At 42.5% G+C, this 25,256-nt stretch overlaps 1 protein-coding gene across 2 annotated transcripts in view; it reads left to right on the top strand.

Moving 5' to 3' along the window:
- QRSL1 (glutaminyl-tRNA amidotransferase subunit QRSL1) overlaps positions 1–25,256 on the top strand; it is a 121,988-nt gene that overhangs the window by 41,678 nt on the left and 55,054 nt on the right. For both annotated transcript variants that reach the window (XM_069726280.1, XM_069726282.1), the window contains one exon: positions 16,582–16,758. In XM_069726280.1, the coding sequence (XP_069582381.1) occupies positions 16,582–16,758 (177 nt within the window). The remainder of the gene's footprint in view (positions 1–16,581; positions 16,759–25,256) is intronic.

Below are 25,256 nucleotides of genomic sequence, written 5' to 3'. Positions count from 1 at the left end.
AATACTTTGCGGACTCCATATACAATGCACCTAAGTTCCCAAAGAACAGAATTACCTCCTCACATGACCCAATTTTGGCGAATTACAACCCTCTGGAAATTTATCTACAAGTTTAGTGTTAATTTTGACTCCATGGGTGTTTTTCAGAAATGAGTAGCATTCAGGATGCTTGCTGACATTGAATGGAATAAAAAGACATGCAAGTTAGTTCAGTTCAGAGGTTGAATTACATGATTCTGCTGAAGTGTTCTAGATTTATTACCTCATAAAGTGACACTGCTCAGAATTGTAAAAATTGGCCTGGTGCAAACCACCTTGCGGGTGGTAAATGGGTTAATATGTGATTTAATTTTTTTTTAATGTAGTTCATCTATAGAACTTTAACTTTATCACTTTGATCGCTGGTATAATGCATTGCAATGCATCATACATGTCAGAAGTCTTGTCTCTTAAACGATAGTCTCAGCATGGTCGAAGCTGGCCACCGTCTCTGGCAGACCCATAAGTCGTCATGAGTAGCTTGGGTTGCCATAACAATGTTCGGTCTTTCATGATGACGTCACGTGGGTGCCTGTCTTAAAGGAAAGGGAGTCCCCTCCCTCTCCTAGTCTACTAAATGCTGCAATCGTTATTTAGCTTTTAGGCTATGTGCACATGGTGCGTTTTTGCATTGTTTTTTTCCGCTCGGAAATGGGGGGGGGGGAAAAAACACCATGGAATCCTTATGCCAGCTAATTCCATGAGAATCCTGAAGTGCTGTACACATGATCACAAATTTTTCTTTGGTATTTGAAGTCAGTTTTTTTTTGCTGCAGCATGACGATTCAATTAAGTCAGTCAAATCTGTAGTAAAAATGCAGGTAAAAAATGTTTGCAGGTTTGCTGAGTTTTTGTTTGTAAACATTCAAAAACAATAAACCACCATATACTTTCCTGCACGCCATAACCACAAGTGTCCTACGGCGATCTCACTTGTACTAAACAGTCACATCGGGAGATGTGACTGCTCTAACCGGCCGCCAGTGATACACTGACAAGAGCGCCATCGCTCCCGCAGTGTATAGCACTGAACTGCTGTGAGAGAGGTCACATGAGTTCATCAGCTGATGTGCCCCGGTGATCTCACTTACGGCACCACTGCTGTGTGAGAACTTTCTCACGCAATGGTTGGTGCCGTTACGGAGATCACCTGAGCTAATCAGTTGATGAAATCTGGTGAACTCTCTTACCGCAGCTTAGTGCTATACACTGCGGGAGCGAATACCTCCTGTGTCAGTGTGTAGCCGGCTGTTCTTGAGAGCAGTCACATCAATTTTTTTTTTATAATATCACTATGGAGTTAGTAATGGGAGCATTTTATAGACGCCTCTCCATTACTAACCTGTAGGCTTGATGTCACCTGACAATACAAAGGTGACATCAAATACCCCCTGACCCCAGTTGCCACCGCTACAGTGCAAGTGGGATTAGCAAGACTAAGCGCTAATTTGGCGCATCTTATAGATGCGCCTTTTCTGGGGCGGTTGAAAGCTGATGTTTTTAGTCTGGGAGGAGGCCAATATCCATGGCCCTTTCCTAGGCTATTAATATCAGCCCATAGCTGTCTGCATAGCCTTTGCTGGTTAGATTTTATAGGGGGACCCTATGTACGTTTTTTCTGGAGTCTCTCTGCAAACTAGCCAGCAAAGGCTAAGCAAACAGCTGTGAGCTGATATTAATATCAGAATATTAACACCAGCCGTCAGCTTTTCCTGTGCTGGTTATGAAAATTGTGAGAATAAATTTTTTTTTTTTTTTTAAATTAACAGTTGCTGTTTGGTTACAGCGTATGTAGGTTCATTCTGTTAACAGTCCTACATAGGCTGGTTAGGTTGTGTGTTTTTGTGTGTTTCTTACCGGCTTAGTAATGATGTCGGGCTACCACCTCTACGTTACTAAACCTAGGGCTTGGTGTCAATGGCAGCTGCTGACACCAAGTCCTAATCCCATTACCCTGATGCTGCTGTATCAGAATTAAAAAGGTGGTGTTGAACTAAGAAATTACATGACAAAACTTTTTTTTAGTTTGAACAATTTTATTGCAGATATTATCAGAATAACATGAATGGCATGGAAATATGAAGTAGGGGGACGTATATCATTGTAAATAATATTAATATACGGTAATATCCTTGACTTATTAATTTTAGCTGGAAAGAACACATATACGTTTGTGTAGCATTAGCTGCATTGTATATTAATAATAAAAGGAAAAGGAAATAAAACAGACAAAACAAATAAAAAATGGAAAGCATGTAAAACCTTGAGTAATAACTTTGGGGGTTATGTTGACGTACTCTATAATTCGTGTAGGACTTAAGTCCTAGTCATCACTTAGAAGTATCCATGTTTTAATTTATACAGATCAGTCTGAGTCTGGATCCATGGGTCCCAAATACCTCGGAAGATTTCAAGAGAGTCGGATTTGGTGGCTTCTATTTTTTGTATAGCATAATTAAATTTATCCATCTTTTCACCTGGGTTATCGATAAAGTGTTGGTTTTCCATTGCCCAGCTATGTGGTTTCTAGTTGCCATGGCCGACACGTCTTACCATTGGCATTTATTGGCCTATCACCTAAAAGAAGTACCGTTGGTGGAAGGAGTAGTTCCTTTTACAAGACAGTGTTAATTAATTTAACTACATCCTTCCAAAGAGATTTCACTAGGAGGCATGTCCACCAAGTGTGGAGCGTGTCTCCCACTTCATCACACCCCCTAAAACTTTTTTTAAAATGTCTTTTTTTTTAACTCAAAAAAGCTTTTGTTGCTGTACAAAAACGCAGCAAAACGCGCATTTTTGCCACAGTGTTTATGCTGCCAAGAGATGCAGAAATTTCTGCAAGTAAATACTCAATGTGCACACATACCCTAAGGTAGTTAAATGGCCAAGGCAGGTGTGGGCACTGCTCCTGGCAGTGACAGCTGAGGTTCGGCTTTCAATTAATCTACCGCTCCTGTGCCCGCATGGTTGCCATGAAGTTCGTCATTTTGTGGAAACCCCTTCCCGACCATGGAGTAAACTTACTTCAAATGTTGTGAAGGGGTTCAGATGAACTACTACAGTTCTGAAAGATGCTTTTTACTGACATGTTTTTAATGTAGTTTGTGCAGTTATAATTGTGTGATGTCTGCCCTGTGCTTGTGTATTGTGTGCATAATGCTTGTGTGATGTGTGCGCAGTGAGTTTCTATTTCATGCCTTATGTTGAACAATGGGAGTACCAATAAAGTTTATATTTTTAAAGAACAGTACTAAAAAGAGCAATCATGCTTAAGTAAACACAGATGTGATAAATAGGTTAAAATACCACAGTGAAGGTACACAGATATTGTGCTAAAGTGCAAAAAGTGCCCATGGCGAAAACAGTGCAGGTAGACAATGGAAGGATCTCACCCATAACATTAGTAGTTAGTGTAGTTCACTCAGGAAGCCTCTGCAGGAAGGGGAATGCTAAGATGGCCCATATATCCCCTGACGTGCTCCAAGCAAAGACTCCTACACTAACAAGAGAATTACCCAAGAGTGGACCTAATGTCTATGTCCCCCAAAGTCCCTACGCGTTTCAGCATTAGTGTCAAGACATCATCAGGGAAACAAAAGTCCTTGGGGCGGAATTATGTATTGTATGGTCCTGTAAAGGCCTGTGCAGTGACACTATTCCCTGGATGGATTAGTAGTGCCCGGATTAGAGGCTACCGGGCACCGCTAAACCATCTATAGGGTATAGCCAATACACACAAAGGAAATAAACACGTCTATAATAAATTCTAAGTAGTTGCAAAAAATTTCTGGAAAAATACCTACTTTTCTGGAACAAATTTTATCGTGGCGCATATCTGCATCGTGACATGCAGATTAAAGGGAATCTGTCACCCCAAAAATCGTATATGAGCTAATGCCACTGGCATCAGGGGCTTATCTGCAGCATTCTGTAATGCTGTAGATAAGCCCCCGATGTAACCTGAAAGGTAAGAAAAACAGGTTATATTATGCTCACCCAGGGGCGGTCCCAGTTCGTTTCGGGTCCGATAGGTGTCGCAGTGCGGGTTTAACGCCTCCCATCTTCATACATTGACGTCCTCTTGTCTTCTTGCCGCGGCTCCTGCGCAGGCGTACTTTGTCTGCCCTGTTGAGGGCAGAGCAAAGTACTGCAGTGCGCAGGCGCTGGGAAAGGTCAGAGAGTCAGAGATTTTTGGGGTGACCGATTCCCTTTAATAATCTGTGCCTTAGCATGTACTAATACCATGCATAATGTCACGTTAGTCGCAATCAGATAATCACAATAAAGTCTACTTATGCCAGTTGTGCATTGTGTAGATGTTTCCTGTATTTCCTTAAGTGATGTTATATGCCTTTTTCCTCTGTGTTCAAAATTTCAATAACCTATAAGTTCTAAAAAAAAATTAAAGGTTTGTTCTCACTTTATAAGACTCCCCCCTCCCCTTTTTATACAAGCTCTGGGGCAGATACTCATGCAGATCAGTGTCAGACCCATAGTCCTGAACAGCTCATTTGCATATAAGAAAAATGTGTATTTCTCTGGAATATGACCCCTGAGATGTGCGATCTGATATATCATTGTATTCAGTTTCCTATGATCTGCTTGGATATACAGTGGGTACGGAACCTATTCATATCCCTTTACATTTTTCACTCTTTGACCTGAGTCACACTACAGCGAGATACGGCCGAGTCTCGCAGGTTAAAAACAAGCTCTAGCACCGGCACTCCGAAGCGGAGCGTGCGGCTCCATGTATTGCTATGCGACCACACGCTCCTCTTTGGAGTGCAGGTGCCAGAACTTGGTTTTAACCTGTGAGACTCGTCCGTATCTCGCTGTGTGTGATCCCGGCCTTTGTTTCATTGCAGCCAATTGGTAAATTAAAAAAAATTCATTTTTTTCTCATTAACCCCTTTACCCCCAAGGGTGGTTTGCACGTTAATGACCAGGCCAATTTTTACAATTCTGACCACTGTCCCTTTATGAGGTTATAACTCCGAAACGCTTCAACGGATCCTGGTGATTCTGACATTGTTTTCTCGTGAGATATTGTACTTTATGATAGTGGTAAAATTTCTTTGATAGTACCTGCGTTTATTTGTGAAAAACACGGAAATTTGGCGAAAATTTTGAAAATTTCGCAATTTTCAAACTTTGAATTTTTATGCAATTAAATCACAGAGATATGTCACACAAAATACTTAATAAGTAACATTTCCCACATGTCTCCTTTACATCAGCATAATTTTGGAACCAATTTTTTTTTTTGTTAGGGAGTTATAAGGGTTAAAAGTTGACCAGCAATTTCTCATTTTTACAACACCATTTTTTTTTAGGGACCACGTCTCATTTGAAGTCATTTTGAGGGGTCTATATGATAGAAAATGCCCAAGTGTGACACCATTCTAAAAACTGCACCCCTCAAGGTGCTCAAAACCACATTCAAGAAGTTTATTAACCCTTCAGGTGTTTAATAGGAATTTTTGGAATGTTTAAATAAAAATGAACATTTAACTTTTTACACAAAAAATTTACTTCAGCTCCAATTTGTTTTATTTTACCAAGGGTAACAGGAGAAATTGGACCCAAAAAGTTGTTGTCCAATTTGTCCTGAGTACGCTGATACCCCATATGTGGCAGTAAACCACTGTTTGGGCGCATGGGAGAGCTCGGAAGGGAAGGAGCGCTATTTGACTTTTCAATGCAAAATTGACAGGAATTGAGATGGGACGCCATGTTGCGTTTGGAGAGCCACTGATGTGCCTAAACATTGAAACCCCCCACAAGTGACACCATTTTGGAAAGTAGACCCCCTAAGGAACTTATCTGGATGTGTGGTGAGCACTTTGACCCACCAAGTGCTTCACAGAAGTTTATAATGCAGAACCGTAAAAATAAAAAATCATATTTTTTCACAAAAATTATATTTTTGCCCCCAATTTTTTATTTTTCCAAGGGTAAGAGAAGAAATTGGACCTCAAAAGTTGTTGTCCAATTTGTCCTGAGTACGCTGATACCCCATATGTGGCAGTAAACCACTGTTTGGGCGCATGGGAGAGCTCGGAAGGGAAGGAGCGCAGTTTGACTTTTCAATGCAAAATTGACAGAAATTGAGATGGGACGCCATGTTGCGTTTGGAGAGCCACTGATGTGCCTAAACATTGAAACCCCCCACAAGTGACACCATTTTGGAAAGTAGACCCCCTAAGGAACTTATCTAGAGGTGTGGTGAGCACTTTGACCCACCAAGTGCTTCACAGAAGTTTATAATGCAGAACCGTAAAAATAAAAAATCATATTTTTTCACAAAAATTATATTTTTGCCCCCAATTTTTTATTTTTCCAAGGGTAAGAGAAGAAATTGGACCCCAAAAGTTGTTGTCCAATTTGTCCTGAGTACGCTGATACCCCATATGTGGCAGTAAACCACTGTTTGGGCGCATGGGAGAGCTCGGAAGAGAAGGAGCGCAGTTTGACTTTTCAATGCAAAATTGACAGGAATTGAGATGGGACGCCATGTTGCGTTTGGAGAGCCACTGATGTGCCTAAACATTGAAACCCCCCCACAAGTGACACCATTTTGGAAAGTAGACCCCCTAAGGAACTTATCTGGATGTGTGGTGAGCACTTTGACCCACCAAGGGCTTCACAGAAGTTTATAATGCAGAGCCATAAAAATAAAACTAAATTTTTTTCCCACAAAAATTATTTTTTAGCCCCCAGTTTTGTATTTTCCCTAGGGTAACAGGAGAAATTGGACCCCAAAAGTTGTTGTCCAATTTGTCCTGAGTACGCTGATACCCCATATGTGGGGGGGAACCACCGTTTGGGCGCATGGGAGGGTTCGGAAGGGAAGGAGCGCCATTTGGAATGCAGACTTAGATGGAATGGTCTGCAGGCGTCACATTGCGTTTGCAGAGCCCCTAATGTACCTAAACAGTAGAAACCCCCCACAAGTGACACCATTTTGGAAAGTAGACCCCCTAAGGAACTCATCTTGATTTGTTGTGAGAGCTTTGAACCCCCAAGTATTTCACTACAGTTTATAACGCAGAGCCATGCAAATAAAAAATATTTTTTTTTCCACAAAAATTATATTTTAGCCCCCAGTTTTGTATTTTTCCAAGGTTAGCAGGAGAAATTGGACCCTAAATGTTGTTGTCCAATTTGTCCTGAGTACGCTGACACCCCATATGTGGGGGGGAACCACCGTTTGGGCGCATGGGAGGGTTCGGAAGGGAAGGAGCGCCATTTGGAATGCAGACTTAGATGGAATGGTCTGCAGGCGTCACATTGCGTTTGCAGAGCCCCTAATGTACCTAAACAGTAGAAACCCCCCACAAGTGACACCATATTGGAAACTAGACCCCTCAATGAACTTATCTAGATGTGTTGTGAGAACTTTGAACCCCCAAGTGTTTCACTACAGTTTATAACGCAGAGCCGTGAAAATAAAAAATCTTTTTGTTTTCCCACAAAAATTATTTTTTAGCCCCCAGTTTTGTATTTTCCCAAGGGTAACAGGAGAAATTGGTCCACAAAAGTTGTTGTCCAATTTGTCCTGAGTACGCTGATACCCCATATGTTGGGGTAAACCCCTGTTTGGGCACACAGGAGAGCTCGGAAGGGAAGGAGCACTGTTTTACTTTTTCAACGCAGAATTGGCTGGAATTGAGATCGGACGCCATGTCGTGTTTGGAGAGCCCCTGATGTGCCGAAACAGTGGAAACCCCCCAATTATAACTGAAACCCTAATCTAAACACACCCCTAACCCTAATTCCAACGGTAACCCTAACCACACCTCTAACCCTGACACACCCCTAACCCTAATCCCAACCCTATTCCCAACTGTAAATGTAATCTAAACCCTAACCCTAACTTTAGCCCCAACCCTAACCCTAGCCCTAACCCTAGCCCTAACCCTAGCCCTAACCCTAGCCCTAATGGGAAAATGGAAATAAATACATTTTTTTTTATTTTTCCCTAACTAAGGGGGTGATGAAGGGGGGTTTGATTTACTTTTATAGCGAGTTTTTTAGCGGATTTTTATGATTGGCAGCCGTCACACACTGAAAGACCCTTTTTATTGCAAAAAATATTTTTTGCAATACCACATTTTGAGAGCTATAATTTTTCCATATTTTGGTCCACAGAGTCATGTGAGGTCTTGTTTTTTGCGGGACGAGTTGACGTTTTTATTGAAAACATTTTTGGGCACGTGACTTTTTTTATCGCTTTTTATTCCGATTTTTGTGAGGAAGAATGACCAAAAGCCAGCTATTCATGAATTTCTATTGGGGGAGGCGTTTATACCGTTCCGCGTTTGGTAAAATTGATAAATCAGTTTTATTCTTCGGGTCAGTACGATTACAGCGATACCTCATTTATATCATTTTTTTATGGTTTGGTGCTTTTATACGATAAAAACTATTTTACAGAAAAAATAATTATTTTTGCATCGCTTTATTCTCAGGACTATAACTTTTTTATTTTTTTGCTGATGATGCTGTATGGCGGCTCTTTTTTTGCGGGACAATATGACGCTTTCAGCGGTACCATGGTTATTTATATCTGTCCTTTTGATCGCGTGTTATTCCACTTTTTGTTCGGCGGTATGATAATAAAGCGTTGTTTTTTGCCTCGTTTTTTTTTTTTTTTTTCTTACGGTGTTTACTGAAGGGGTTAACTAGTGGGACAGTTTTATAGGTCGGGTCGTTACGGACGCGGCGATACTAAATATGTGTACTTTTATTGGTTTTTTTTTTTATTTAGATGAAGAAATGTATTTATGGGAATAATATTTTTTTTTTTTTTCATTATTTTGGAATTTTTTTTTTTTTTTTTTTTACACATTTGGAAAATTTTTTTTTTACTTTTTTCTTTGTCCCAGGGGGGGACATCACAGATCAGTGATCTGACAGTTTGCACAGCACTCTGTCAGATCACTGATCTGACATGCAGCGCTGCAGGCTTCACAGTGCCTGCTCTGAGCAGGCTCTGTGAAGCCACCTCCCTCCCTGCAGGAGGCCATCTTGGATCCGGGGCTGGAGGGAGCAGGGAGGGAGGTGAGACCCTCGCAGCAACGCGATCACATCGCGTTGCTCCGGGGGTCTCAGGGAAGCCCGCAGGGAGCCCCCTCCCTGCGCGGTGCTTCCCTGCACCGCCAGCACATCGCGATCATCTTTGATCGCGGTGTGCCAGGGGTTAATGTGCCGGGGGCAGTCCGTGACCGCTCCTGGCACATAGTGCCGGATGTCAGCTGCGATAAGCAGCTGACACCCGGCCGCGATCGGCCGCGCTCCCCCCGTGAGCGCGGCCGATCGGCTATGACGTACTATCCCGTCCAGGGTCAGATAAGCCCAGGGCACCTCGACGGGATAGTACGTCTAAGGTCACAGAGGGGTTAATGTACACTCTGCACCCCATCTTGACTGAAAAAAACAGAATTGTAGTAATTTTTGCAAATTTATTAAAAAATAAAAACTGAAATATCACATGGTCATAAGTAATCAGACCCTTTGCTAAAACACTCATATTTAAGTCACATGCTGTTTATTTCCTTGTGATCCTCCTTGAGATGGTTCTACTCCTTCATTGGAGTCCAGCTGTATTTAATTAAACTGATAGGACTTGATTTGGAAAGGCGCACACCTATCTATATGAGACCTCACAGCTCACAGTGCATGTCAGACCAAATGAGAATCATGAGGTCAAAGGAACTGGCCAAGGAGCTCAGAGACAGAATTCTGGCAAGGCACAGATCTGGCCAAGGTTACAACAGAATTTCTGCAGTACTCAAACTTCCTAAGAGCACAGTGGCCTCCATAATTCTTAAATGGAAGAAGTTTGGGACCACCAAAAGTCTTCCTAGACCTGGCTGTCCAGCCAAACTGAACAATCGTGGGAGAAGAGCCTTGGTGAGAGAGGTAAAGAAGAACCCCAAGATCACTATGGCTGAGCTCCAGAGATGCAGTAGGGAGATGAGAGAAAGTTCCACAAAGTCAACGATCAACTCAGCCCTCCACCATTCGAGCCTTTATGGCAGAATGACTCGATGGAAGCCTCTCCTCAGTGCAAGACATATGAAATCCCACATAGAGTTTGCTAAAAACACATGAAGGAATCCCAGACTATGAGAAATAAGATTCTCTGGTCTGATGAGATGAAGCTAGACCTTTATGGTGATAACTGTAAGCGGTATGTGTGGAGAAATCAAGGCACTGCTCATCACCTGCCCAATACAATCCCAACGGTGAAACATGGTGGTGGCTGCATCATGCTATGGGGGTGTTTTTCAGCTGCAGGGACAGGATGGCTGGTTGTCATTGAAGGAAACATGAATGCGGTCAGGTGCAGAGATATCGTGGATGAAAACCTCTTCCAGAGTGCTCTGGAAACTCAAACTTGGCCGAAGGTTCACCTTCCAACAAGACAATGACCCTAAGCACAGAGCTAAAATAACAAAGGAGTGGCTTCAGAACAACTCTGTGACCATTCTTGACTGGCTCAGCCAGAGCCCTGACCTAAACCCAATTGAGCATCTCTGGAGAGACCTGAAAATGGCTGTCCATCAAAGTTCACCATCCGACCTGACTGAATTGGTGATGATCTGCAAGGAAGAATCGTTATAATAGATGAATGTGGATAAATTCCGCGCTGCTGCGACAAATGATGGATCCATCATCTTTCTGTGGAAACTTCCAGAAGAAGAAGCCATGAGCTTCGAAACACGTTGAATAAACCACCCGAACATCCTATAACTATATCTGGATCCATCATTTGTCACAGCAGCATGGATTTTATCCACATTCATCTATTAGAACGGTTCTGAGAGGTCGCAGCGCCGACCTGTGGATCTGCAGCAGCTGACAACTACACGCTTTTACTGTGTACCACCAGGTGAGCAGTTCTCTCATAATTGATTGGAAACAATCCTGGGGATAAGACCCTATTTGTGCTTTTTTTGTCTCCTACCTTTCTATGCCTGCAAGGAAGAATGGCAGAGGATCCCCAAATCCCGGTGTGAAAACTTGTTGCATCATTCCCAAGAAGACTCATGGCTGTACTAGCTCAAAAGGGTGCATCTACTCAATACTGATCAAAGGGTCTGAATACTTATGACCATGTGATATTTCAGTTTTACTTTTTTAATAATTTTGTAAAAATTACTACATTTGGTTTTTTTTCAGTCAAGATGGGGTGCAGAGTGTACATTAATGAGAAAAAAATGAACTTTTTTGAATTTACCAAATGGCTGCAATGAAACAAAGAGTGAAAAATTTAAAGGGATATGAATCCTTTCCGTACCCACTGTAGATCGCTTAGGAGGGTTGAGCCTACTGAGAGATTCTATAGATTTTATTCTGTAGGTCAGTACAAGTAGGGAATTACCAAATTTCAATAATGTAAAAGCATATGGGTATGTGCAGACGGTCAGGAATTGGCATCGCTTTCAATGCAGCACTTATTCACTGCGTCCAAAGCACTGCTGTCTATTGAACACAGGTGATTCCGCATGTGTTCACTGAACCTTGCGGATTCACTGCACCCAATACATTGTACAGGTGAAATTTCTCTTGTGGAGAAGACTAGTATCTCCGCAATATACCGTAATTAATAATGAAAGCATCTTTTCCTGGCTTACTCCCCTCATTCAGGGAATGGCTTCGATATTCCATGAAAGTAGATGGCACTACGAAACTGCCATCTTTTCAGGAAATGCTTTACATCACCATTGAATGCCATCCAATTAAGCTTTTACGTACCTAGTAGTAAAAAATGTGGGTGAAATGTTAAATACGCTATATGAAAAAAAAAGTGTCTGTGAGTAACATTGCAGAAATAAAGCCAGTTAGTTTAGATTAGAATCCTCATCATTTTACAAAGGTTACAGTGACATCAGCATGACAATGGGGTATCAATGGTGCCACGTGGAATCAGAAAATAGGTTGTTATTGAAAATTTACTCCAGAAATAAGTTTTGAACTTGTATCCATAAAATGTGTTTTTACTGGACTTTTTTTGTACTACATAATGGGAGTGGTAGTGCCTGGAAATATGTTTTCTATCTGCACTTTCAGCATCCATGCAATTAGATTCTATTAATTTTAAGTGGTTTTACAACAACCCATGGGAGGATCTTTCCTGCTAGTCACCAGTATTTTCTTGGCGGTTTACTAGCAGTGGTCTGTTGTTGGTTTTTTTGTGTTTTTTTTTTTTTTGCTCTGCTTGCCATATTATCTTGGGTATATCTCCTTATATATAGCTAAATTCTCATCTAGTGACCTAAATCAGCTGCTTTAAAGGGATGAGTTTCCTATTTGTTTTTAATTCTATGGTTTATCTCTGCAGACGATTGCTTGGGGTGCACAATAAGTGTATATTTTTGTTAGTTTAAGCTGTAGTTTATTTTGCTATATTTAACATGAATTCTAATTGAAAAACAATAATGGTTTCCATGCACCTGCATTTTGTGTGGCTAAATAAAGCGGCAGCTGCGACGTACGCTCATGAATGGCTAATAATTTACTTAAGTACACTGTGACCACAGCCTGCCTTCATTGCTCTGAGAAACAAGGAGATTTGATACTTTCCATTAAAATCCACAGAACTCTAGGACAGCAAACTGAACTGCCTTATCTTGTTCCATGTGAAAGCAGACTTGTCAATACTTTATGAGAAATACTCTCTGTGCTGGGAAAGGTAACACGTACTTCTTCCATGCTTTACACAAGATTTCAGGCCTGGTCACAAAAACTCACCTCTGCCAAAACAGCATGTTTACGGTGATACAGATCAGTGGCAGGCAACGAGTTGTAGTTTATAACATTTGTAACTACGTGTTCCCTTTCTTTCTCTCTCTATATGTACAAAAATGTAATTGAATTTATGGGCCTGTGTTAAAGACTATTATTACTGAAGAAGCCAGGAAGACCATAATCAAGAGGCAGAAGATACCTCCTCAGCCAAGGATATCAGAAGAAACCCTAAAGATCATTGACAAAAGATGAAGGGCAAAAGGTAGCAAGCAGGACGCAAATTCAGGTAACGTTAGTAAAAAAATAAAGAGAGCTATTCCAGCAGACCAAGAACTTTATTACTAAAAGATATATACAGAGATAGAAAACTAACATCTAAAGGGCAAGACCAGAAAGTGATACCAAAAGAGGTATGACAAAAGTTTAAACAAAGAGTGGGAATGTTGAATGATACCACCGGGAACAAACTAACAGAGCCAGAACAGATCAAGTAAAGATTGAAAGAATACACGGATCACCTCTACAGGAACAACTCAGTGATACGGGAAGAAACTGAGACTGGAAATGATAGAGAACCGAACATCTTGAAATACAAAGTTGTTGCTGCGATAAAGCTTCTGTCAAAAAACAAAGGACCTGGATGTGACACTATTCCAGTAGAGCTAATAGTCTTCTAAAGCAGCAGTTAATGTCATCATACACCCATGTCAACTGGTAAGTGGCCCAAGGACTGGACAAGATCAGTGTTTATTCCTATTCCGAAGAAGGGAGAAGCGACCACCTATGGATACTATTGGACTATTGCGATCATACCTCATGCTGGCAAAATACTACTGAAATCCTACAAAGACAGCTACAGTCTTACTTTGGCAAAGAGCTGTCAGAGGAACAAGCAGGTTTTATGAAAAGTCACAAGAAATGTGATTGCTAACATTAGATGGATAATGGAAAAGACCAACAATGCAACAATCAAATCTTGACAACAGCAAAGCCTTTGACTGTCTTGATCACTAGAAACTTTGGCATACCAGGGAGGATATGGGTGTGCCGAACCATCTGATCAACCTCATTAGAATCCTTTACGTCAACGAAGAAGCAACAGTCCAAAGAGAACACTGACATGACAAGCTTCATTGTAGGACAAGGCGTCGGATAAAACTCATCCTGTCACTACTTCTTTTCAGTTTGTATGCAGAAGCTATTTTCTGGAAGGCTGGACTTGCCAAAAAAGAAGGAATCAAAATTGCTGTGCTAATCATCAACAATCTTATATATGCAGATGATACAACATTGAGTGTCAAGAGTGAAAGCTTGAACATCGGACTCCTACTCAATAAAAAGAAGACAGATATTCACTACTGCCAGATACGAGTGGGACACATTTGAGATAGAGGGCGACAAATTCAAAGTTGTGAAGGACATCAGCCTACTTTCATCAATGATCCCTCAAGAGGCAGTGATGAAACTGGAAGTCAAAAGGAAAATAGCTATGGGCAATTCCAACAATGAAGTCACTGGACAAGGTATTCAAATCAAGGAGCATTTCACCAGCAAAGAAGACATGGCTCTCACATAGTCTAGCCTTTTCTGTAATAACATATGAATGCGAAACCTAAACGATAAAGAAACAAGACAGAAGAAGAATCAATACCTTCGAAATGTGGTGCTGGGGAAGGATTTTCTGTAATTACAGTTTTGACCCCCATTTTGGTGAATTTTCCAGACTGGATTCTCGGTGTCCAGGGGCTGATTCGGCGGTTCAACGGTTGGTGGAGGTAGGTTCAGAAGAACATTGGGGTGGCTCAGGGCAAACAAAAAAATGTGGCTGATAAGCGACGATCTGTGGGACCTAACCACTACCAGGAACGTACGTACGTCTAAAGGTTCCTTCCGTTAAGCTGGGTCCTAAGTTTATTGGTCCCTACAAGATTATTGAGGTTGTCAACCCAGTTGCTTTCCGTTTACGCTTACCTCCATCACTTCGGATCCCCAATGTGTTCCATAAGTCTCTTCTTAAGCCATGTGTACCTTCCTCTGCTGGGGCGCCATCCCCTCCGCCTCCTGTCTCGGTGGATGGTCAGACTGAGTATGAAGTGGAGCGGATTGTCCATTCTCAGAGGGTTCGCAGTTCGCTTCAGTACTTGGTCCATTGGAGGGCTTAAGGTCCTGAGGAGCGATCTTGGGTTCCGGCGCGTTCCGTCCATACTGATGGTCTGGTTCGGGCGTTCCATGCACGTTTTCCTGGAAGACCTGGGGGTTCGGTGGTTTCCCCTTGAGAGGAAGGTACTGTCATGATCCAGTCCAGGTTTTGAGTCCTGTCTTCCCTTTTTCACGGGCTGATCATGTCAAGGGTTCACTTTGCTCTGCCTCATTCTGGGTTCAGGTTTGCTATTTAGGGCCGCTGCATCCTGCAGGCGGTGTCATATTTTCTGCCTACGGCATGAGTATCTGACTCTAGTAGTACCCTGATTGGTCCTGCTGTGCTTTCTGACCTTGCCCGTGTCTATTCCTCCTTCCCTGCCCGTCATGTCTTAGTGTTTCCTGATTGCTTTTGGATTTCCCGGTGTTTTACTTTGCTTTGAATCTGACTTGACTTTGCCTCTGGTCCCTGGTACTTCTTCCTTTTGTCTGGTATTGACCCTTTGGCTCTCCACTGACTCTGTGCTTGTTTTTTACCTTTGTACTGTGTGACGGTCTAGGTTTTGACTCGGCTTGTTTGACTATTCTGCTGCCACCCTTGCAGACTTGTTGCTATCCTTCCACTCTATTGCCATCTTGTCGAAGTTGCAGTTACCTGCATAGCTGCAGCATGGCAAATGTATTTTTTCTTTCACATTTTTGGCAGTATTTTTTTCACGTCACAATCTATTAAAAATACAAAATATTACTCTCGCAATTTTCACACTAGCCACTGCATAGTTTTTAGACTCTTAACTTCTTGCAACACATGCACATTAGCCACAATGAACAGATTCTCAGTCTATCTTTTGTATTAGAGCTTTTAAAGAGCATGTGTAAAGATCATTTTGATGGGAGAGATAGGGCAGTTATGAAATCTATTGTAATTGGTAGTTCCTTTGTTATCAGCTGTGTATAGAGGTATTATCAGTAGTGATGAGTGGATGAATTCACGGGACTCTGCTCCAGCCCCCAGGTCAGTGGTAACTGGTAGCTAAATGGGAGACCCGCAAATCTTTTATCATCCCATTTACCTGGTGCGTTTTGAGTAGCCAGGTCTAGTGCATCACTCCCTTCAGATGACATCACACCATCCCTGACAAATCAAATGACATGCTTTGAATGCCGGGAGGTCAGGGATTCTCAGAGTGCCCACCCAGCTGACAGGTACCACAGATCTGGACGCTGGATAAGAGTCCCACGAATCGATCCTCTCATCCCTAGTTATCAATCATTGTAATCCTGTCTATGACAGACTAAAGCATGGTGAAAACGCTTCCTGAAAAGATAGTGTATAAACCTAAAAAAATGGCCAGTGAAAATGGCGTTTTTGTAAAAATTATGATGTGAAATAAAAAATACTTGTAAGACAAAAACCTGATCTACACAATTGATCATGTTATAATGCAGCTTCCCTTTAAAAAAAAATAATAATCCAACGTCCTATTCTATAGTTCATAAACTCTTTTCTGTATTGTATCATTTGTTGACTATTGGGTTGATCAGCCTAATAATATATCTCCAAGTGTAGTTCTGTATGTGGAAACTGACTTATCATTAATGACTTGAAATCTAAATTTACATTTGTTTTGTTTCCTGCAGATCCGGCAGCACTGATAGCATATTTGGACCAGTGAAAAATCCATGGAGCTTTTCAAAGAAATATCGAGAGAAGAGAAATGACTGTTGTCCTGATGATGATGAAAATTCAGATTGGGTGATAACTGGAGGAAGTTCGGGGGGCAGTGCGGCTTCAGTGTCCGCTGGAACATGCTACCTGTGAGTGACTGGACCTGGTGACAAAGGTTTTAATTGTTAGCAGATTTCTTACTTTCTGTTTATAGATAAAGCTTGGTGCTTGAAATGAAATAAGAGGTTTCATTGTAACCCTAACCTTAATAATTCTTTTGTGCATCCAAGGACATGTTTTGTTTTGTTTTGTTTTTATCCCTTTTATTTATCCTGCATTGAATTTGTGAAGTCTAATAACATTCCTCTAATTCATTATGATTGGGAGTCGTGCTGTCTGGATTATGAGATATTCTGGACAATCCAGTAGTGATAGGCAAGTGCTTGTTATTGTAGAAAACTGTAGAATATATTGAGGTAATCCTTTGATGGCAATAATGATTTTGATGGGAGATGGTAGGGATGCAAATATGCTATTATAGTATGTTTGTCCGATTATATAGCACTAGTTTTGTTTTAGCCCCTTTACCCCCGAAGGTAATTTGCTTGTTAATGACCGGGCCAAATTTTACAATTCTGACCACTGTCACTTTAGGAGGTCATAACTCTAGAATGCTTTCATGGATCCCCGTGATTCTGACATTGTTTTTTCGTGACATATTGTAATTCATGATAGTGGTAAAATTTCTTTGATATGTCTTGCGTTGTGAAAAAAAAACGGAAATTTGTCAAAAATGTTCCAACTTTGAATTTTCATGCAATTAAATCACAGAGATATGTCACACAAAATACTTAATAAGTTACATTTCCCACATGTCTACTTTACATCAGCACAATTTTGGAACAAAATTTTTTTTTCGTTAGGAAGTTATAAGGGTTAAAAGTTGACCAGCGATTTCTCATTTTTACAACAAAATTTACAAAACCATTTTTTTAGGACCACATCCCATTTGAAGTCCCTCTCAGGGGCCTATATGATAGAAGCAGAGGCATAGCTAGGGTTTTGGTTCGGGGTAGGGGGGGCCAAGCTTCAAAGTGGGCCCCTAACCAGGTAACCTTGATTACAACTGGGTGACGCACCCTAATAGTGGAGGAGAACCTCAGCAGATGGGTGCGCTGTTACTGAAGATTATCTCTCTATAACGACCTATATAGATATTACCGCCATATTACAGCACAGTTACAGATAATGACTTACCGCTGACGTTCTTTCTGATGGAATCGTTCACTTTTCCCGTCTTTTCCATCTGGCCCAGACCGACCTCACAACTTCTTCCACCCAGGACTCGTCTGCAGAGAAAACAACAAAGACACATTTCACATCTCATATTCCAGCCATCACCATCTATTCCCAACCTGCACAAACTCCTCATCCTGCTTATACCCCAATACGGAGCCGCTGCTGCTGTATGTGTCCCTATTACTACACCTGATACCCCAATACTGAGCCGCTGCTGCCATATGTGTCCCTATTACTGCACCTGATACCCCAATACTGAGCCCCTGCTGCCGTATGTGTCCCTATTACTACACCTGATACCCCAATACTGAGCCGCTGCTGCCATATGTGTCCCTATTACTGCACCTGCTGTGTGGTTCTCTGTGCATTCTAAATTCTAAAACACGCCGTTATAATATAGTAATGCCGGGTTCAAGTGCCCTAGAAAACAGGGCCCATATTTTGCCCCCTAGAAAGTAATAATGCCCTTTATGCCCCTTTGAAAGTCACAGTAACCTGAGTTCCCCTATAACAATAAGTGCCCACTTTACATTTAATAATGTCTCGAGTCTCCCCCCCTGTACAGCTCCCCTATACACAGTATTGATGCTCTCTTATACACAGTATAATGCTCCCTTACTGTATAGTACCACCCACACAGTATACTGACCCCTTAGTAGCCTCCAAACTGTTTGATGGCTCCAGCACAGTATGATGGCCCCTTCACTGTAATCCCCACACTGTATGATGGCCCCCTAGATAGCCTCCATATAGTATAATGCACCAGATAGTCTTAAATGTAGTATTATGCACTCCCCATAGGCCTACTATATATTGTATAATGCACCCCTCATAGGCAGACTCTATGGCATAAGGCAGCCCCCATAGGCAGACTCTGTGGTATAATGCAGCACCCCCATAGGCAGATCCTGTAGTATAAAACAGTACCCCTATAGGCAGTCCCTGTAATATAAGGCAGCACACCTATAGGCAGACCCTGTAATATAAGACAGTACCCCCCCATAGGCAGATCCTGTAGTATAAGGCAGCCCCCTTATAGGCAGATACTGTAGTATAAGGCAGAACCCCTGTAGGCAGATCCTGTAATATAAGGCAGCCCCTCTATAGGCATATCCTGTAGTATAAGGCAGCCCCCCTATAGCCAGATCCTGTAGTATAAGGCAGTCCCCCTATAGGCAGATCCTGTAGTATAAGGCAGAACCCCTGTAGGCAGATCCTGTAGTATAAGGCAGAACCCATGTAGGCAGATCCTGTAGTATAAGGCAGTCCCCCTATAGGCAGATCCTATAGTATAAGGCAGCCTCCCTATAGGCAGATCCTGTAGTATAAGGCAGCCCCCTATAGGCAGATCCTGTAGTATAATGCATCCCCCCTATAGGTAGATCTTGTAGTATAAGGCAGTCCCCCTATAGGCAGATCCTATAGTATAAGGCAGCCTCCCTATAGGCAAATCCTGTAGTATAAGGCAGCCCCCTATAGGCAGATCATGTAGTATAATGCATCCCCCTTTTGGTAGATCTTGTAGTATAAGGCAGTCCCCCTATAGGCAGATTCTGTAGTATAAGGCAGTACCCCTGTAGGCAGATCCTGTAATATAAGGCAGCCCCTCTATAGGCATATCCTGTAGTATAAGGCAGCCCCCCTATAGGCAGATCCTGTAGTATAAGGCAGAACCCCTGTAGGCAGATCCTGTAGTATAAGGCAGAACCCCTGTAGGCAGATCCTGTAGTATAAGGCAGAACCCCTGTAGGCAGATCCTGTAGTATAAGGCAGAACCCATGTAGGCAGATCCTGTAGTATAAGGCAGTCCCCCTGTAGGCAGATCCTATAGTATAAGGCAGCCTCCCTATAGGCAGATCCTGTAGTATAAGGCAGCCCCATTATAGGCAGATCCTGTAGTATAATGCATCCCCCCTATAGGTAGATCTTGTAGTATAAGGCAGTCCCCCTATAGGTAGATCCTGTAGTATAAGGCAGTACCCCTGTAGGCAGACCCTGTAATATAAGGCAGCACCTGTAGTATAAGGCAGCACCCGTAAAAAACAAATACTCACCTCTCCAAGTTGGCACCGCCTACGCAGTTGCAGCTATCGGCAATCGCCAATAGCTGCTACTGCGCATATGTGGGTGGCGCCATCTTGGAGGAGGTATTTGTTTTTTCTGTAGCAAGATGGTGCATGCACAGTAGCAGCTATCGGATCACCTCTATATACACCGATAGCCGATACTGCGCAGGCGCGGTGGGCGCCATTTTAAAATGGATTTTTTTTTTCAGGAAAACATCATGCACAGTTATTAACTGCACTTTAAACATGCAATCATGCTGCTTCGCAGGTGCCACCTGCCTGCAGAAGTTTTTTTTTAAAGTATGTACATTTATTCATTATGTAAATTAGGGGGCAGGTCACTGAGGGATCAGTGACCTGTCAGAAGCCATACTGATGAATACCTAATCAGAGCACCACATGAAGACCCCCTCACAGGCAGCCCTTGTGCTGGAGCATATCATTAACTCAAAACTGAAAATAAAGATTACATAACAACCACAAGACGGATTTCATCAACTAAGGTATCATTTTTTTCAGTATAACGGCGCCGACCTGACACTGTGTGTAGGTTACTGTGCACAATCCTGCTGACAGGTTCTCTTTAAAAAAAAAAAGTTAATAGAATTGGTTTGTTTCACCAAGCTGTAGTCATTTTGGTACCATTCTGTGCTACTTGTTGGTTAGTGTGTTATTAATTACAATTTTTTATTTTTTTATTTGCTGATTGGGAAAAAGTCAATTTAAGTGCTCAGTATAAATGAGTACACCATTTTTGAAAAGTAAGATTTTTTTTAATGCCTCACTGAATACAATAACAGTTTCCACAATTCTGGCAAGACTGTTTCATAGAACGTTTTTTTAGCCCATAGCATGAAAGCAAGGTTAATATAACTTTCATTGCAAAATCTTCAGTTTTACTCAAATTACTCTATTATTTTTGAGGACATCACCAGGTCTTCTAGGCACGAAATGGAGAAATTGGTGACATACTGAAAAATCTTTTTCCATTGTACAAGAACAACCTTTTTAAAGGGAAGGTGCCACCAGTTTTCTTATAGTTTTTTTGTTGTTGTTGTGAAATTAAGCTTAAAATAGTAATTAAAATGTATTAATGCAATGTTTGCATTGTTTGCAAAAATTTCTGTATGAAAAATATTATATATTTTCTTACAAGTATATATATTTACCACTAAAGGGAACATTTTCTGTTCTAGACCTCAATCAGCTATCGTAAGATTTACCAGCTTTACTGTTAGCAGCAAAATTGGGGCAGTAACTGCTGACCTCACTATTTCCCTCTTTTTTTTTGGGTGGTCTAGTATCCCTGGGGCAGAATGAAGATTAGTATCACAGGGCAGCGCCATTTTATGGGTGACTGCCCTGTGATCTGCTATCACCAGCAGTTACTGTGTCTCTCTCTCTCTCTTCCATCAGTCTCTCTCACCCAGATTACATGATTCTCTCACCCCCCTCCACAATGTCTGGCCATTCACTACAGACCTGCAGCTCCTTATCTTATCTTACTAAGGGATTAATCACAGCTCCTGCCAGCAGCTGACAGCTCCTGTTCTGATAATGGTAAGGTACCGTCACACTAGACGATATCGCTAGCGATCCGTGACGTTGCAGCGTCCTCGCTAGCGATATCGTCCAGTGTGACAGGCAGCAGCGATCAGGCCCCTGCTGTGCTGTCGCTGGTCGGGGAAGAAAGTCCAGAACTTTGTTTCGTCGCTGGACTCCCCGTAGACATCGCTGAATCGGCGTGTGTGACACCGATTCAGCGATGTCTTTGCTGGTAACCAGGGTACCCGGCTGCCCGGCGCTTACAGCCAGAGCAGAGAAGCACAGCGCCGAGGACAGACAGCGGTAGGTAAGTATGTAGCGTTTGTTTTTTTACTTTTAGGATGGTAACCAGGGTAAACATCGGGTTACTAAGCGCGGCCCTGCGCTTAGTAACCCGATGTTTACCCTGGTTACCGGGGACCTCGGGATCGTTGGTCGCTGGAGAGCTGTCTGTGTGACAGCTCTCCAGCGACCAAACAGCGACGCTGCAGCGATCCGGATCGTTGTCGGTATCGCTGCAGCGTCGCTTAGTGTGACGGTACCTGTACACTGTTCCTCCTTGATGTCTCTGAGCTACTCTGCCTGTACTCTTCTCCTGCATTTTACTCCCCTCAGCCGTCAATCTTGGATCTGTTCTGCTGGAAGCAGTACTGCTTATGTTAGCAGATCCAAGGGCTCTATGAACATGGCAGCAGAACATGCCCACTACTGTGAATTGTGCAGCCCACAGAGGCGTGCCCAGTTCGCAGCAGTGACAGTTCAATTACAATAGATAGGGTCGGAGTCCATCTGTTATTTCCTATGACCATGGGGTGCCGTATTATGACACTGATAGTGTTGTGCTGCTACTGTGAATGCAAGATGTTAGCCCCCAGTGCCTTTTTTAAACTCCTATAACACACAAAATATGTTTCATATGCATTCAAAACTTGCTTATAACAGCATGTTATGCTACATTACATTGATTTATTAATGTTCTACAAACGCGGTACCATCCCTTTAAGAGCCTGGATGCTGGATAGAGAGAGATGTTCAACTTGTTGCTTCAGTTTCTCCATAGATGTTTTGGTTTATCTCAGATCAGGAGACATACCGTATATACTCGAGTATAAGCCGACCCCCCTAATTTTGCCACAAAAAGCTGGGAAAACTTATTGACTCGAGTATAAGCCTAGGGTGGAAATGCAGCATTTACCGGTGAATTTCAAAAATAAAAATAGATCATTATTTCCCCATAGCTATGCCATATAGTGCTCTGCACCGTTCATTATTTCCCCATAGCTGTGCCATATAGTGCTCTGCACCATTCATATTTCCCCATAGCTCTGCCATATAGTGCTCTGCACCGTTCATTATTTCCCCATAGCTCTGCCATATAGTGCTCTGCACCATTCATATTTCCCCATAGCTCTGCCATATAGTGCTCTGCACCGTTCATATTTCCCCATATCTGTGCCCTATATAGTGCTCTGCACCGTTCATATTTCCCCATATCTGTGCCCCATATATGCTCTGCGCCGTTCATATTTCCCCATATCTGTGCCCTATATAGTGCTCTGCACCGTTCATATTTCCCCATATCTGTGCCCCATATATGCTCTGTGCCGTTCATATTTCCCCATAGCTGTGCCCCATATATGCTCTGCACCGTTCATATTTCCCCATAGATGCTCCACATAAATCTGTGCCATTGCTGCCGCTGCTGCTGCTGCAATAAAAAAAAAAAGCCATACTCACCTCTCTTGCTTGCAGCTCCCAGCGTCCGGTCCCGGCGTCTCGTCCCGGCGTCTCTGCACTGACTGATCAGGCAGAGGGCGCCGCGCACACTATATGCGTCATCACGCCCTCTGACCTGAACAGTCAGAGCGCAGAGACGCCGGGAAGATGGAGCGGCGCCGGGAAGATGGAGCGGCGCCCGGCGTGTGGAACGGGGACAGGTAACTATGACATACTTACCTGGTCCCGGCATCCGGCTCCTTCTCCCGCACAGCTGTCTTCGGTGCCGCAGCTTCTTCCTCTATCAGCGGTCACCGGCACCGCTGATTAGAGAAATGAATACGTGGCTCCACCCCTATGGGAGGTGGAGCCGCCTATTCATTTCTCTAATGAGCGGTCCCACGTGACCGCTGAAGAGGGGAAGAACTGCAGCACCGAAGACCGTGGGACGGCAGGGGGAGTGCCAGGATCGCCGGGACTAGGTGAGTATGCCTCAGACCTCTCCCCCTCATCCACCGACCCTGCCACCCACCTTGACTCGAGTATAAGCCGAGAGGGGTACTTTCAGCCCAAAAATTTGGGCTGAAAATCTCGGCTTATACTCGAGTATATACGGTACTTGGCTTTTGAATCATTTTCACTCCGTTATTTCTCAGAAATTTAACAGTGTGTTTTGTCATGTTAAAAATGTGTACTTATATCACGTGAATGGAGTGATGGTAGCATCTTCTTTTTCAATATAGAGCAGTAAATCTGTGAATTCATGATGCAGTCAATGAAATGTAGATTCCTGACACCAGGAGCACTCATGCAACACCACATAAGCTTAGTGACACAATCCTGTTTCACTGTAGGCGCTATGCATTTAGAAATATGCATTATGCCTACAGTGTAACATGTTGGTGGGAGTGTCCTTTTGTGTAGCTACATGAGTGCTGCTGGTGTCGGGGCTACATTTAGTTGATTGTATCATGAATTCACAGATGTCCTGCTCTATGTTGAAAGAAAAAATGCTACCATCACTCCATGCCTTTGGTAGATGGGCAGCTTTTTCTAACTGCATGATGCCCATATTGAAGCATAACTTTAATTGTGAAGAAAATTAGGCATGATTTGTCTTTTGATCTGCTGTATTAAAGAGGTAAGCCAATGTCTGCTGCCAGATATGGAGGAAATTGATACATGGCATCAGCTGCTGGAACCCCGCAAAAATGCTCCAAGAGACTCCTCAACGAGGTTCTTGTAGGAAAAATCTGCCAAGGGGAGTAGCTGAACCCATTTAACCTGATGGGCAGAGATAAAGTATAGCTCTTGAGAATCTGATTTACCCGTTCCACTTGACTATTGGTCTGCGGATGGCAAATGGAGAAGTCCAGCTGGACATTCAGCAGCTTGCACACAAAACTACACAATAAGAGACTATGTGGAGAGGAAGACCATGGAGACAAAATACATGCTGTAAGAACTGCGTGGCGAGATTAGGAGTGGAGGGAAGACTGACCAGGATAACAGAAAACCTCTATCATACAAAAACATTAACCAACAATATGGAGGATAGGAAGGAATAAATAAATGAATGGGAAAAGATGCCAGGAGATAAACACTTATAACAGCAAACTATAGAACACCACAACTCCAGAATTCAAATATTTAACTTTAGCACACAGCACAGGAAGACAAATCTTTCACCAGCAGAGCCTATATATATATATATATATATATAGAGTAAAGGGTAAGCAGCTGCAGCTGAGAACAACCAGGCTGTATGGCCTCAACCAGCATGGAAAGGGTCCTTAACCCTCTCAGCAATGAAAGAAAGGGAAATCCATTTAAATTAGGACATGAATAACACCATCTTTAACCCCTTCACACCGTAGTCCTTATTCGTTTTTGCGTTTCTGTTTTTCTCTCCCCTTCTTCCCAGAGCCATAACTTCTTTATTTTTCGGTCAATATGGCCATGTGAGGGCTTGTTTTTTTGTGGGACGAGTTGTACTTTTGAACAACACCATTGGTTTTACC

The sequence above is a fragment of the Ranitomeya imitator genome, chromosome 5, assembly GCF_032444005.1.
Source record: "Ranitomeya imitator isolate aRanImi1 chromosome 5, aRanImi1.pri, whole genome shotgun sequence".
Taxonomy (NCBI): Eukaryota; Metazoa; Chordata; class Amphibia; order Anura; family Dendrobatidae; genus Ranitomeya; species Ranitomeya imitator.
The sequence above is the reverse complement of the archived record's forward strand: the minus strand, read 5'-3'. Positions and strand labels throughout refer to the sequence as shown.